We start from the raw sequence: 14,084 nt of genomic DNA on the forward strand, positions 1-14,084 counted from the left end.
TCTATGTTTAACTTTGAACAAATAGCGCCTTCCCTGAGGCTTTTCAAGGTTAAACCCAAACTGCAGCCGCCCCACTGTTGCCCAAGGTTGACTGTTAGCTGTGCACAGTCCAGTGAGCATGTCTGACCTGTCCGTCAGGTGTTTGTGCGAAAAAACCCCAAAACATCAATGCAGACAAACAGACATATCCCTCATGGGTATTTGACTAAGCCAAGTCAATCTGACTCAGCCCCCGTAACCCCATAAAGGGTTATTTTGAACAAATGTCAAAAGGCAGTTTGCGTGTATTGGTCAAATGTTTGGGAGTTTGTGTTTTCTCTGGCAACCAGAGGGTTTGGGGGAGGGAGGGGCTTGTTGTTCAGGGTGACGCCGCTGACCTCCTCTCTAACTTTACTCGGCAACACAGCAGCGTGAGTTGCAAGGAAGATTAGACGTAATGCCGCGCGTCCTCTCTCGACCTACACAACGTCACTCATCTCAGCGGTCACCGTTTGATGTGCTTCGGAGTAAAAATAACTTCCTCGCCTGCCGCCTGTCTCGTTCTCAGGCATTCAGGCGTTTTCTCTTTTCGGTTTTTCCTCTCATCCTCCCCCTCGTCCCCTCTCTCTCCAGGCATTTATCTTACTCTGACCCTGCTTTGGAGAGTACACAGTTGTTCCTGTCAATAAAACTACAGTATGGATTTCTCAGAGGCCGGCTCCAGAAGAAAGGTATGAAGATTGATATGTGCGTAGCTCGGTGTTGACAGTGACGTTTTTTGAGGGAGGTTACTTTTAGCACCCTAACCACAGCTGAATAGGACGCATATCAAGCAGAGGTAGAGCTGTGAAGCTCCAGCATATCATTTATTTCAGAATCAGGTTTCTCACTGATAACAATGACAAGTTTCTCCTCTGAAGGAGTGACCTAACTGAATATGAAATTCTACAAAAATAAGCTCTAAAGACTGTAAACAAGCTCCCCGGAGATTTACTCGACTGCGCTGATGAGCCGCATGTTCGTCATCACCTTGTTTTTTTTCCCGTTACCTCAGGATATTATTGCATCTGCCAATATATGTAGCATATCCACACGAATGTAAGGTGATAAATATGCACTTACATCAGGCTGTAGTTGAGAATGATCTGCCAAAACATAACTGATGTGACAAAATGTTTTACTGTGCTGGCAAATGACTAGCTCATTCATTCTGTGCACTGGCTTTTTAATATGGCTGAGTTTATGCACATCTCCCTGCTGATTGGCCTCACGCACTCGCCAACAAAGTTTAGAATATAAATAGCAGCATAGGGCATTTAATTCAGTTTTCTTATCTAATAACTGTATTGTCATACTGTTAAATCTGCAGTCTCCCTTGTCCGTGTCCGTGTGATGTACATTTGTCTCCAGGTAAGGTTACAGCGAGTAACCGTGCAGAGAATTACAACAAGCTACTGTGTGCTCACGTGCTCCCTCCTGCATGCTCTATCCACGCAGCACTCTAGCCTTACCTGAACAGAGCATTGCTCATGTTATGTGCCAAGAAAGTAAACATTCGGACAATGTGCTGACTTCATTCTCCTGATATGGTGCAGAGCTCCTGGGTGAAAATGGTTTTGTAACAATTGATAATACAGAAAATACAAATTCAGTGTAAATCTACCCATTCGGCTACTTGTCCAAATAATATGTCTTTCTCTACTAAACATTTAAGCCATCCAAGTTATGTTAGAAAGAGTACTATTCCAACCACAATTTGAATTACAGCTACAGTTCCAAGAAGATCCTAAAAAGTATATATGGGTTTTAGGCAAAATATTACTTCCATCCAGAAGACAATGTTAAACCACATCTATTACAACAGCATGGCAAGAATCTGGGTGCTGAACTCGGGTGCCTGCAGTCCAAACCTTTCACTAATTGAAAATGAAAGGACTGTTGAGCTGCTAGAATCCTGTATCTGACAATAATATGACAACATTCCTGTCCCAGAGGTTCAGCAATTGGTCTCTTCAGTTCGCAGACATTTACAGATTTTTGTCCACAGTGGTAAATATGGCTCCGCCTATGCTTTTTTGGAACCGAGGTTGTACATGACACTGCATACAACTCTAATTCAAATGATAAAACATGCTTTTTTCATGGTTGTTAATGGTTTATACGTCGATCACCGGCTGCTGACTTTTTAATTTTTTTTGAAACCATCCTATTAACATTAATTGTCTTTTATTTTATTCTCAATTTAGCCAGATGTGTAAAAAGATCTGGCACATGTAAGATATTAACCAATAAATGCAATTTTAGCTTTAGTGTACTGCAAAGATCTCGTTCTGTGTGCAGTATCCTGGTCATAGCTTTCCGTGGTACCAAGAAAGGGCTGGGGAAAAATGGCTAGATAAAGAAACGCTTTAGCAGCAGTGAGGGGTTAATTTGACTATACCGGAATACTTTCCACACTGCGTGATGCTAAAAGGTTTGAACATACATTTTATCACAGTTACCACAGTGAAATGCTGTCTTTGCAAAGGGCCTCTCTTTTAGCAGAACGATATGTAGTCTCAGCAGTCATCTTCCATACCTTCTTCTCTCGCTGAAAGGCCTACTGCTGTCTCTCTCCAGAGAGGAGGATGCTCTGCATCATGCCCTCCACCATTTTAGACTGGCAGATGAATCAGCGCAAGGAGCTATCTCTCTCTGCGTGTGCCGACGCGGGGAGCTCGGCGAGAACGAGGCAGAGCGAGTGCGCTGTTAGAGGAGAAAAGCAAAATCACCTCAGGTTATCTGCCAGCTTTTGTGACAGCCTGATAAGAGGAACAATTCAAAACAGAGGCAGAAAAGCAGCGCAGGAGAAGAAAAGAGCAGCATGAGTGAAAGACAGAGAGAGAGAGAGAGAGAGAGAGAGAGATTTGAGCCAGTCAGACGTAAAGAATCGTAGAACATTAAGTCATTTTAAGTTGGTTTGAGTCAAGCGGATGCTCTTGTTAAACTCTCGAGTGCCCGTTAAGTTCATACACAGGGACATTCGCTTCCAAAGTAGCTTTGGAAGGTTATAATTGCACAAAATCCAACAGCCAGGCCGCTTAGCCGGTATTTTCAAGTGAATATTACACAGCAAGTCACAAAAAGAGCTCTTGTTATCGTGAAAAAGGACTAAAGCGCGCCACAATTTCAGACATTGCAGGAAGCAGTGAAAAAAACAACTGGAATGGCTAAAAATCCTCAGTTGTCTAACTAAGTCTTAATCATATGTTTCATTAGGACGATCCTGATTGGGGTATTTAGGCGTTGAGCAGAGAGCTATGAGCAGAAGTGGCACCTACTGAGAGAAAGACTGTGATTACTGTAATCAAGACTTTTTCACTGGGGAGAGGAGAGGAGAGAAAACACAGTTGGGAAGAGCAGTTACTTCAGCCTCTTCAAGGAAAGAGAGAATATCACAATATTTGATAATATGAGCTCTTGCGTATGCATATTTTATGAACTTCGTCAGGGTTCTGCATGGGAAATTCATATGCATACGTGGTTTAGGACATCCTGCCATAAATATCTCCGGCTACAAATGGGTGGGTTTGCACTAGATGATCTCCCAGTCTGTGTCTGCCTGTAAGCGTCCTCTGTATTTACACATTTGTATTTCTGCCAGTGACGGCAAGTGTGTTCAGCTGAGTATGAAAAAGCTTTTTCGACTGGTGCTTGTAAGCGGATGCTGATGGCCTCCCCCATCTTTGCCCCCGCCATCACTTCTTTTCCATCTCTTCTTCTCAATCTTTCTGTGGATGCAGCTCAAGCCGGGCCTTAAGGTATCCCCCAACGCCTCCACCATCACCATGTCCCCCCTCACCCCACCCCCATGTGGTTCTGGGTTGGTATCGACCGTGGTAATTGATCCCTCTGGGCCCTCCAGCCACATCCAACAGTGAGTTGAACAGAATCACCACTAAGAAGACAGCTGCTTGGCCACCACAGACAGGCCAAAAGAAAGAGAGAAAGAGAAAGAAACCCTGTTGCTGCTAACCATTAGCTCTGTCTGCCAACTTCCTTCTGGAGGGAGCCAAGTCAGCACATTGCATTGGCTTGGAGAATACTAAATCCTCCATTTTGGGAAGCTGGGAATAATGTTGGGACTATAAACAGTGAGAGGCAAGAGGAACTGACTTAAAGAACAAGAAAGTCTCTTTTTCTCTGTTCTTATCAACTCCCTGTGAGCTTGTGGGATTGATCTGACCCACTGTTGCCTAAACCCAAAGCCTCTGCTACCCAGTGAAAGATTACCTGTTTTATTTCATTCTGAATTTCAACCTTGCTCCCTTTTCTACAGCTTCCAAGATTTCCATGTGGCCAAAAGTGGAAACTGATTCCATAAAGCGCAGCGTGATAGCTGGCTTATGTTTGCACTCCAAGCAGTTTCAAGTCCCAAGAGGTGCAGGTGTATTCTGACATGAAGGAAACAACAAGCGCACTCATGCAAGGACAAAACATGGGCACACTCACACCCAAGTCAAGTATAGTGTATTACCTCTGATCTCAAAAAAGCATGTTTCTCCTTTTCAAACAGTGAAAGAGAAACTTATTCATGTTTTCAGCTTTGAGGCAAAGCATTTACCAAATAAGGCTGTGGGAGAATTTTGTTCTTTTTTAAACTGTCAAGATAAGCAGTTTTTACTGGAGATTGATTACTGATTACTGAAAGTAGTGTAAGCTTCATCAGTCCTCTCAGTGAGATATTACCTGTGAAAGCTTTAACCTGCTTGAACTGCCAATATCTTCTTAACTAAGGGTGCAATAATATACCTGCTGGTTAATTAAATTCACCTTCAAGGTGAGCTGTCACAATCTTGGTATCTTGAAACTGGACATGACAAGCTGAAATGGTGTTATTTTCAATAAAATTTGCAACTAATTCCATGAATTTATCAGAGAAATGTTTAATGAGGTTGCAGATCAAGTAAGCCGATAGCCTTTTTGCCAACAGTACAAGAAAAAATTGAAACGTGGCCCCCTGCTGCCCATTAGAAATGATGCAGATTTAGGTTATCAGGGCCAAGCAGTACATCCATTGTTAACGTATGTCATATCAGAGTCCCTGGCAACTCAAAGAAATGCACACTCTTGCAATCAGAGTTTTATCCTGTCTTCCTCCCCACACCCCTGATAGATGGCTGCCCCTCCCTGAGCCTGGTTTTGTTGGACGTTTCTTCGTGGTAAAAGGGAGTTTTTCCTTTCCACTCTCGCCAAGTGTTTGCTCATAGAGGATCAGTGTTGTTTGATTGGTGGGATTTTTTCTGTATTATTGTAGGGTCTTCACCTTACAATAAAAAACATCTTGAGGCATCTGTTATATAAATAAAATGGTATTGAATGGAATTGAACACGTCTCTTTACAAAAGAAAAATCATCTCAATCAGTTGTATTCTGGACTCTGAATGTAATGTAGTTTTTATGAATTTCTGTTTATGGAGACAACAATATATTTGAAATTTTTACCAATTTGTCACAGTTAATCACAAACAGATTGCATGTAACTACCAACTTGACCTCATTCATTCCCTGACTGTTAGCACTGTTTCTTTAAAGCTGGCATTGGATGGTCGCAGAGCTGGTCCCAATTTTCAAAGCAATCATTTCAAAGGCACCAAGTCGCAGTAATTTTGGCTGTGCCACAGTCTCCACTCACTGTTTTCCTCAGTGTAAGGTTTACACACTAAAACTACTTATTTAAATTAAAACTCCAAAATCTACTTGATTAGGTTGCATTTAAATGTGATCCCAGGGGGTCGTTTTGTAACCATGTGTATTTGAGGAAGTAATTTATAACTATTAGATGCCACAGGCTTATTTTTAAAAAAGATATTTGATGCCCTTGGAAAAGGAACGAACTTGCATTGCAGGAATAAAACAGTTGTTTACCATAATCACCAGTCTCCTAACTCTGGGACTATAAGAATTTACATCAGAATAAACAATAATTTATGCAATAGTTTCTGAGATACTTTAATCTGGACTAAAGTGGCGGAAAGGCTGTAGCGGGCCTGATACTTATAAATTCCTATCCAGCTTATTATTTTAAGTGAAGGACATCAATTTACAAATTATTTCAGAAAAATGAATCATGAATGAATCAGTGCTTTACATTTATAGCATATTTAAGAAGTCACTGGAGAAACACAGGGCCGTTTTCTATTTTCCTTCCATGTGGGCTACTGTTACGCAGAATCAGACCCTATTCAACTCCCACACTCCTATATTTAACTGGAACACAAGTAACACAGCATCAGTGCCCAGCACATGCACAGAATAGCTCTCCATGTTTAGACAAATCCAAACGGGCACATTTCCGCGACACCTTAAAAAGATAAATTTGGTAATGGTGGTAGTGGTGGTGGCGGTGCTGTGACTGTGTCTAAATCTGGAAAAAAACATAGAAATAGAAATGAAACTGAGCTTTATAACCATACCGCCTTCCCCTGTCCCTTTCTCCCCTCAGGCTCTATGACGTGACAAGAGTCCCCCTCGACACTCTTGCACTATGGAAAGCATTGATGACCCCTTGACAGACAGCCAATTTCCAGCTACCACCACCACCACCATTACAACAGCTCCACCCTTACCTTGGCCTCAAAGGCAGGAAGCAACACAAGCAGCTACAGAGCACCAAGAGCCTTGTGGAGGCAGTAAGGTACAAGACAAATCCCTTGAATTAGGATCAAGAAATCCTTAAATGTATGTCTAGAGCCTGACTGATATAGGATTTTTGAGACCGATACTGAGACTTGGTGATTAGAAAAAAAGATAAAGATCTGATATACTCGTTTATATTTTAATCTTTTTTTCACATTCACATCATTAAATATAAACAGACACACATATATACACACACATTTGTCATATATTTGGTACAGTTGTTATTTATGAGTCCTTAATAAAAATAAAAACTATTATTAGCTGTGCATATTCGATTGAGGAGATTTCTTAAATCAGATGGCCTTCTTAATCCAACCCCATACTGAATGTGTCTCATCCCAGAGTCAAAGTGAGGATCTAATGTGTATAACATTACACTATAGAGCCACTACAAGCTTAAAAATATATCATTTGTACATTATAACTGCCCAATCGACAGTTACAAATGCCGATACCAACGTATCGGCAAATAAAAATATCGGCCGATGTGTCGGTCCTGCTGATATATCTGTCGGGCTCTGTTTTACAACATCTTGTAATGAAGGTAGTTTTCCACATGACCTTACAGAGGAGACTGATCTTGCCTGTTGCTCACGGTCAAATGTCTTAAAAGTGTATGAAAATCAGTACAACCGACATTATGAACTCATTACAACACTAAGACCGCATCTTTCAGCTTTAGCAGAACACACAAACAGCAGGAAGCATAGACTCTCATAAATCCTGATACAATTTAAACGTGCGTCTGCTTGTTTGATATCCTTGTTTGGCTTACGTATTTTACCATAAGCTGACAATTTCCCTGGTGTGTGTTTAACCAGAGAAAATCCATGTGTGCAGCAAACCCCCCCTCAGTGTATTCTCAGCCTGCTTTATTGGCATGCCTTGTATATTGTTTTAAAGTCTTGTGTCAGATGGTGGCTGTGCACTTAAATAAAACAAGGCGCCAGACAGACTCTGATATTAATAAATAGTGATCGGGAAATAGAGAGTGGCCATGTAGTAAATTTAAGGTACAGCATTATAAAAAAGGGATAAGGCCAAAGTCATAAAAATGGCCACTTTCGTGGAGTCTTTGAGAAACAGGCTCTTCTTTTGGTCAATACTGTCAGCTTTTATGGCCCATGCTATAATTTGCTTTTGAGGGAAAATGTGATCCTGCTGCTTTTCACTCCAGACAGCAAGTCTTCAGTAGATTTGGAGCTATAAATAGAAAAGGGGTGGAATGTGTGTGGTGAACTTGGGTCTCTGCACAGTGCATCAAAGAGATTATTGTCTATTTACTCACAGAAGAGGCCATCTGAGATTGGATTTAAACATTTGATCCTTTAATATATATTCTGAAGGAAGGCGATTCTGCATTGCCTGCAAGCAGCTGATCTCACACAGAGCCACGCAACGCAGTAGCTTTACGAGCAGCTGCAGTCGATGCATAAAAGTATTGAAGAACACGTTGGCAACATTGTCACCAGCCTGATGCCACCGTGGTTAAATCTGTTCTAATACTCCACTCTTGAGCATTAAGTTCTGATCATATTGTAGAATGCAGATAGTGAACTGTGTTTGCTTTGATGTTCTGAAGAAATGCAGTATGAAAGGGCTGATAATGACATAACACATAGCTTTGAACTCTTTCCTAATGTGGAATGGGGCCTAGTGTCTGGAGGCGCATGCATACATGTTCATGTATTTTGATCTCAGCATCTGCTTCAGGCATTATCCAACTTCACAGCATGTAATGAGCGATTTCCCATCCCTTATTAACCTGTGGATCATTCCTAGCCAACAAGTTCACTTATGAATATTCATCTGGAATCATGTTGTGCCGCTCGCCTGCTAAAATCTGAAGAGAGAGCGCGGGCTCAGCTGCACAAGACTTAACGTTAAAGGGCGAGCGCAGAGACGAGCGTTAGAAACGAGCAGGAGATCCGAAAGCAGACGCACTGTGGAACGAGCTGAACGGGAGGGCTTCGGTAAAGCTTCCGGCGAATGTACAAAAACACATCAATTAATCAGCTGGGTCCTCTTGAGATTTTGCATTATTCCCAGCAAACAGCGCCTCGATGGAGAGTGTGGATAGGCAAAGTGGATCAATTTTCTTTCATGCGCACCCACCGACTTGTTCCCCCGTGGGTCACATGGCCTTGACATTTCGAGGAGAGTCAGCAAGAGTTCAGACAGAGAAGAAATGTCAAGCCAGGGCCATATGTCCAGGTGCATTCGCTTTCAATACTTCCAACTCGCGAAAATGCTTTTATTTAGAGCAGTGCGACGCAAACGAAAGCCACTGCCGCATGTATGCACATTCTCATTTTTGTTGCATTAAAGTGCTTCAGCTGTGGCCTCGAGACAGGAAGCAGTCTGTACCGTCCCTGAAATCAAATGTTTTCTGCATCCTTGATCGAAAGCTGCCGGGCGCGTATCGATAAGTATCGAGTGGTTTGTCCGCTTGCTCCATAACAAGAGAAATGCTGCACAAATTACACATTAACACAGATGGATTCAGTCCACGATGCTCCCTTCTGTTACTATGACACCCCCAGCAGTTATCAGTCTCAATCGAAAGTCCAATTCTCGCTCTTATTCGAAGAGCAAGGCCACCATCCTAAAAGTTTGCCCGGCATGTTCAATAGCCAGAGAACCGCTGCATAATGTTTCCCTCTACTCTGCACCACCACCTGCCACCAGAGTGTAAAGTATTTGCTCGCTGTCTGCATAGCTGCTTCCTGATAAACTCTAAGTAATAATCACCCAAGGCCTGTGAATGTTATTCACGGGGCAGATTCATCTCATATTCGTCTGACATTCGCTGCTGTTTTTAAAAGGGAAGGCTTGCGTTTTTCCTGAGACGAGACTTGCGTGTGAGATTTATGAGAAGCCGTTCGCAACAGTGTGGGTGTGAAAGAAAAAGAGGGAGCAAAAAACAAAACAAAACATAAAGACAATATTAAAAAACAAAAATCCACCACGGTAGACACACACTATGTGGCTTGAATAAAACAAGACCGTGTCTATATGCTGTGCCTGCTTGAAATCACTTGCATTGTATTTCTATTCTTCCACATTTTGTGCGACTAATTTATCCTCCTTCCATTTTACCACTGGCTTCTTACTACTGAGCTGTAGTCTCTGTGTGCCCTCTAGGAGGCACAGAGAGAAACTATGCTTATTATGCTAGGATTAAACACCTGTTTTGGCCAGGCATCACAGTCAAGCAGTTAGCAAAGTCATGGCCCTGCTTTAACCAAGTAAACCTTTGGGTCATTCCATGCCCAGCTCCAACAAAACCATGACATTATCTCCATTAAAGCCCAAGCTCATTGAGATGTTTATTATTCCCAGAGCATAAGACATTGTCATCTGTGATACATGCTAGAACCCCGTTCAACACCTGCCCCTTTCATGGTAATTTGCACCCTGTGAAATCATCAAGAGTTCATTATTATGAATTAAGCTTCAGTGGCAATGTCTTCAGCACCTCTATCAAGTTGGCTGTGTGACTGGCGGGGGCCAGATGGTGAGGAGGCTCCGAGATTTGTCTTTCTGCTGCTAGATTAATTGTTTTTCAGTGTCTGCACTGTGAGACTTGTTTTGTTACTGGGTTATACCCCCTGAAGAGTTCTAAATATTTGACTCGTAAAGCTCTCATACGATCCTGTAATTAACATCTAAGTCTGGCATGGAGCAATAGTCATGTGTGATGCTTATGTCAACACAATGGCTGCAAAAAAGTATATTTTTTCTTTAGAAGAATAGAGTGGCATACTGAGAATGATCCCTATTAGCTTTGCTGCTGAAATTTCAGTGAGATGTCTCTCTCATATGTTTTAGTTGAAATGGCGCTTCAAGAGTAGCCACTTAGCGTTGTTTTATTTTTAACATTATGGCGGAGAAGGAAAGGAACAGTTTGCTCTGCTCTGTTTTTTTAATGGACTAAATGTAAGCCTCGCTAGCTTAGCTTAGAAACACAAAAAGTCATGTCAAATGTCCCTAAAGATCACCATAATAATGAAATAGCTCCAAATGGTGGAATGTCATTTTTATATATTTAATAATTAATGAGCTTTTGAGATGTTTGTATGTGACCTTTAATATTTGGACAGAGCAAGGCTAATCATTCATTCTGCTTATAGTCTTTTTGATAAGCTGAATTTATCGTCAATCAAGCTAGAGCCCTTATTTCTCTATATTTTGCTCCCAAAGAAAGAAACTTTCTTGTGATTTTTGAATGTGGTCTTGAGCAATAGTTCTTGAGATTTCTGAAGGATTTTCTTTGGATATTGGCTGCTTTTTAAGACATTTTGAGCCCAGCCCTTGGACCTGACCATTTTCAAAGGAATGTTTTTTGTTTGTTGAACCAACTTAAGCAAATTACACAAGAACCAGACTGAACAACTTTTCAGCATGAATATGATCACAAAGACACAGGCCATGCAAGAAGCCATACCTGGATAGAACAACATACAATGGAACACCATCAGTCATGAATTGGCCTCCCTAGAGCCCAGACCTCAAAATTACTGAAGTAGTTTGGGATCATTTTCATAGGAACAAAAGGCAGCCAACATCCAGAGAAAACCTTTGAATGTCCTTCAAGAAGCCTGGAGAACTATTCCTGAACATTACTTAAAGAAATGACAAGGAAGCTTGCATAAGAGCACTCAGGTTGAAGAATAAAGGGGGTCGTACCAAATATTGACTTTTAAGATTGCAGAGTTGTACAAACTCTGTTTTGGCTTAATATAGAGTAATTCCATGTTTGTCTGCACCCGTTTTCCCAGCAAAATATATAGAATTAAGATCTGCCTTAAGTCTTGTGCACACTACTCTATATACACAAGTAGTATCAGTCTTGTCATGCAACACTTGGCAAACAAGTAAATAAACAGATTGCAAACTTTAAAAGGAGATGACGGTGCTTATTTGAATGAAAAAGAACATTTCTGTTGCAAATAAAAAGTCAATGTCACATATGTGAATTGTATTTAAAAAGACAAAATATATTTTCTGTCATTTTCTTTTTGCTGGCCATAGAAGTGAAAATATTTGAGCCAAAATGTTTTTGATACAACACATCCTCAGACATTTCTCTCTGGAGCTGAGAATGACTGTGACTGAAAACAGTTCTCTCATGTTTGCTTTGTTCTTGTTGATTCACAGGTCTCGTAACACAGCCAGAGATGGGAAAACCAGGGAGTAATTGTTTGAGGGAGTCATCTCTCCCTGTGACACTGGACAAACTTGCTATAAAACACTTCCTGTTTCCTGTGACTGGCCACCGCGGGTTTCTGACTGCTCCCTCCTGCTATCTGTCGTTGGGTCAACACGTTGTATCCACCTCCTCTCCACTGTTATCTGCCTGCTCTGTGAATTTAGCAGCACATGCTCATGCCACGGAGGTTCGGACACATTAAAATCCCATGAATGGTTTCTTTTTTTTGCCTCACTGGAAGTCCACTGTTTGGAGCTGCTAACTGCTTTTAATATGGGATTTCCCACATCTCTCTCCTAGACTCTAGTACAGAATTCCAGGGCGAAGACGGGGTCATTACAGAACACAACATGACGCTTCTCGGACCAGCTCGTGAGGACGTAAAAACCGAACCGAGCGCACTCTGCTGTGAATAGGCCTTCTGCTGGAGTAAACCTCCCATATTTTTATAGACCAAAGAGCAAAACAACAAATATGATCATTATGACAGAGAGGACCATCTGGCAAAGACACACGGAAACGTTGTTAACATGCTTTGAGTGTCGCCACCGACCAGCGACTGCCCCCACAGAGACTCAGTGCACAAACGAACCTTTGCAGCCGGCGGCATATGTGCCGAACACAATCAAAGGAGTACTTTTCAAACTTTACGGACATTTTTTCGCAGACTAAGCTCACCACTGTATTTTGGAACTGGAGATATAGGTACTACATACGTATAACTGTGTATCAAAAAAAACAAAAACAACAAAAAAAACAAAAAAAAATCTGATTTGCATTTTTCAGTAGCTACAGTTGGGACAGCTTACAGAAAGAATTGTCGTGTTGATCATGGATACGGAGTGCAAATCATTACCAGAGAAATGATAACTATCTACAGAGAGTATTAAATGCTGTTAAGTCTGAAAAGAAGGCGTAAAGAAAAGTCATTAAATGTATTTTGAAAGGCCCTAAAAAGTTATATATTTAACAGTTTTATATGTTGTACCTTTGTAGAGAAGCTTATTGGACTTAAAATGTGATCACAATGGCAGTTTAGTAGGATGTGAACAAATGCTGTTGTTCTCATTACTGCTGGCTCGTAGTCCCAGGTTTTCTGTTCACACCTCAGTAGCCGCTTTCTTTTCATGGTCATCTACAAGTCACTGTCTATCCGAACCATTAATGAAAAAAAAGGAAAGTGACACAATTTATTAAGGACTGATGTGCAGCCAACTGAACATTGTAAATCTATGGTAGTCAGTGGAAGCCATTGAAATCTGCTAATTTGCTATGATATTGTATTGTACACGGTGTGGAATACTGACTCATTTCCTCTCTATGGGTTCTGATCTCTTAATTTATTTTTGTGCCTGTGTTTCTTTTTTGTTTGTTTGTTTGTTTTTTCTTTCTTTCTTTCTTTTTTGCACAAATCCAGCTTCTCTCCGATGGCGATGAATACGGTGAGGAGAGAAGGAAAGAGGAAGCACTGCAGGAGTATCGGTCATTTACATACATTTTATATCATGAAATATTTTAAGAATAAATATATGACAAGAAATGTCCCCTGCAAATTTAGATGGTCTTGATGTTCAAGGTCATCAACAAGAACTTTAATTGATCTTATTCTGGTCTTTTCTAATGAATGTATTTGTTTCTGGCACCAAAGAAGGTATGAAAAAAATTAAAGTTTCCTTTTCCTTCCCAGGTGATTCAGAGGATTTATAGTTAGATTGTTTCCAGGGTGAAGTCCTAAGAAATTCAGTATAAACAACAAAGGGAGTCAAAGCCAGCTCTCGCCTGGCGTTAACATGGGTTTCAGATGAGCCAGCCAAAAGTGGACAACTAATCACGTCTTCTGTTCACACCTCAATGTTTTTCCAAACGCTAAAGTGAGCTCTTGTGCTTGGATCTAATTTTCCTGCGCTGCAGTGTAACGCACGCTCATCATTTTTGTTTGCAAAGCCACAAAAAACCCCAAAGCAATCAGCCAAACTTTCCAGTTTTTCCAGTGTTTGTTATCTTAACTTTGCAAGTCTCCAAATATCTCTCTAAAGAACTACAGCATGTCTGAAAAATGTAGTTTATGAAACAGTTTGAGATGCTTAGACTGCAAATAAAAAGCGCGCTGCTTTGTCCACCAAACTTGTCAGTCATGAGGGAAAGCTCCCATATAGCCCAATGACCTGGCCAGTCCAACAGTAGAATTTAGTCTGAGCTGATAATACAGTGC

The 14,084-nt window shown here is 41.2% G+C and overlaps 1 protein-coding gene across 3 annotated transcripts in view; it reads left to right on the forward strand.

The window, feature by feature from the left end:
• Positions 1-13,507, forward strand: part of tafa5a (TAFA chemokine like family member 5a) — a 157,137-nt gene extending 143,630 nt beyond the window's left edge. For 2 of the 3 annotated variants that reach the window (XM_063500915.1, XM_063500917.1), the window contains exons 4-5: positions 6,464-6,655; positions 11,821-13,507. In XM_063500915.1, the coding sequence (XP_063356985.1) occupies positions 6,464-6,472 (9 nt within the window). In that variant the 3' untranslated portion in view covers positions 6,473-6,655; positions 11,821-13,507. The remainder of the gene's footprint in view (positions 1-6,463; positions 6,656-11,820) is intronic. The other variant, XM_063500916.1, reaches the window with a different exon arrangement.
• The last annotated feature ends 577 nt before the right edge of the window (positions 13,508-14,084 follow it).

Source organism: Pelmatolapia mariae, linkage group LG17 (genome assembly GCF_036321145.2).
Source record: "Pelmatolapia mariae isolate MD_Pm_ZW linkage group LG17, Pm_UMD_F_2, whole genome shotgun sequence".
Classification (NCBI taxonomy): Eukaryota; Metazoa; Chordata; class Actinopteri; order Cichliformes; family Cichlidae; genus Pelmatolapia; species Pelmatolapia mariae.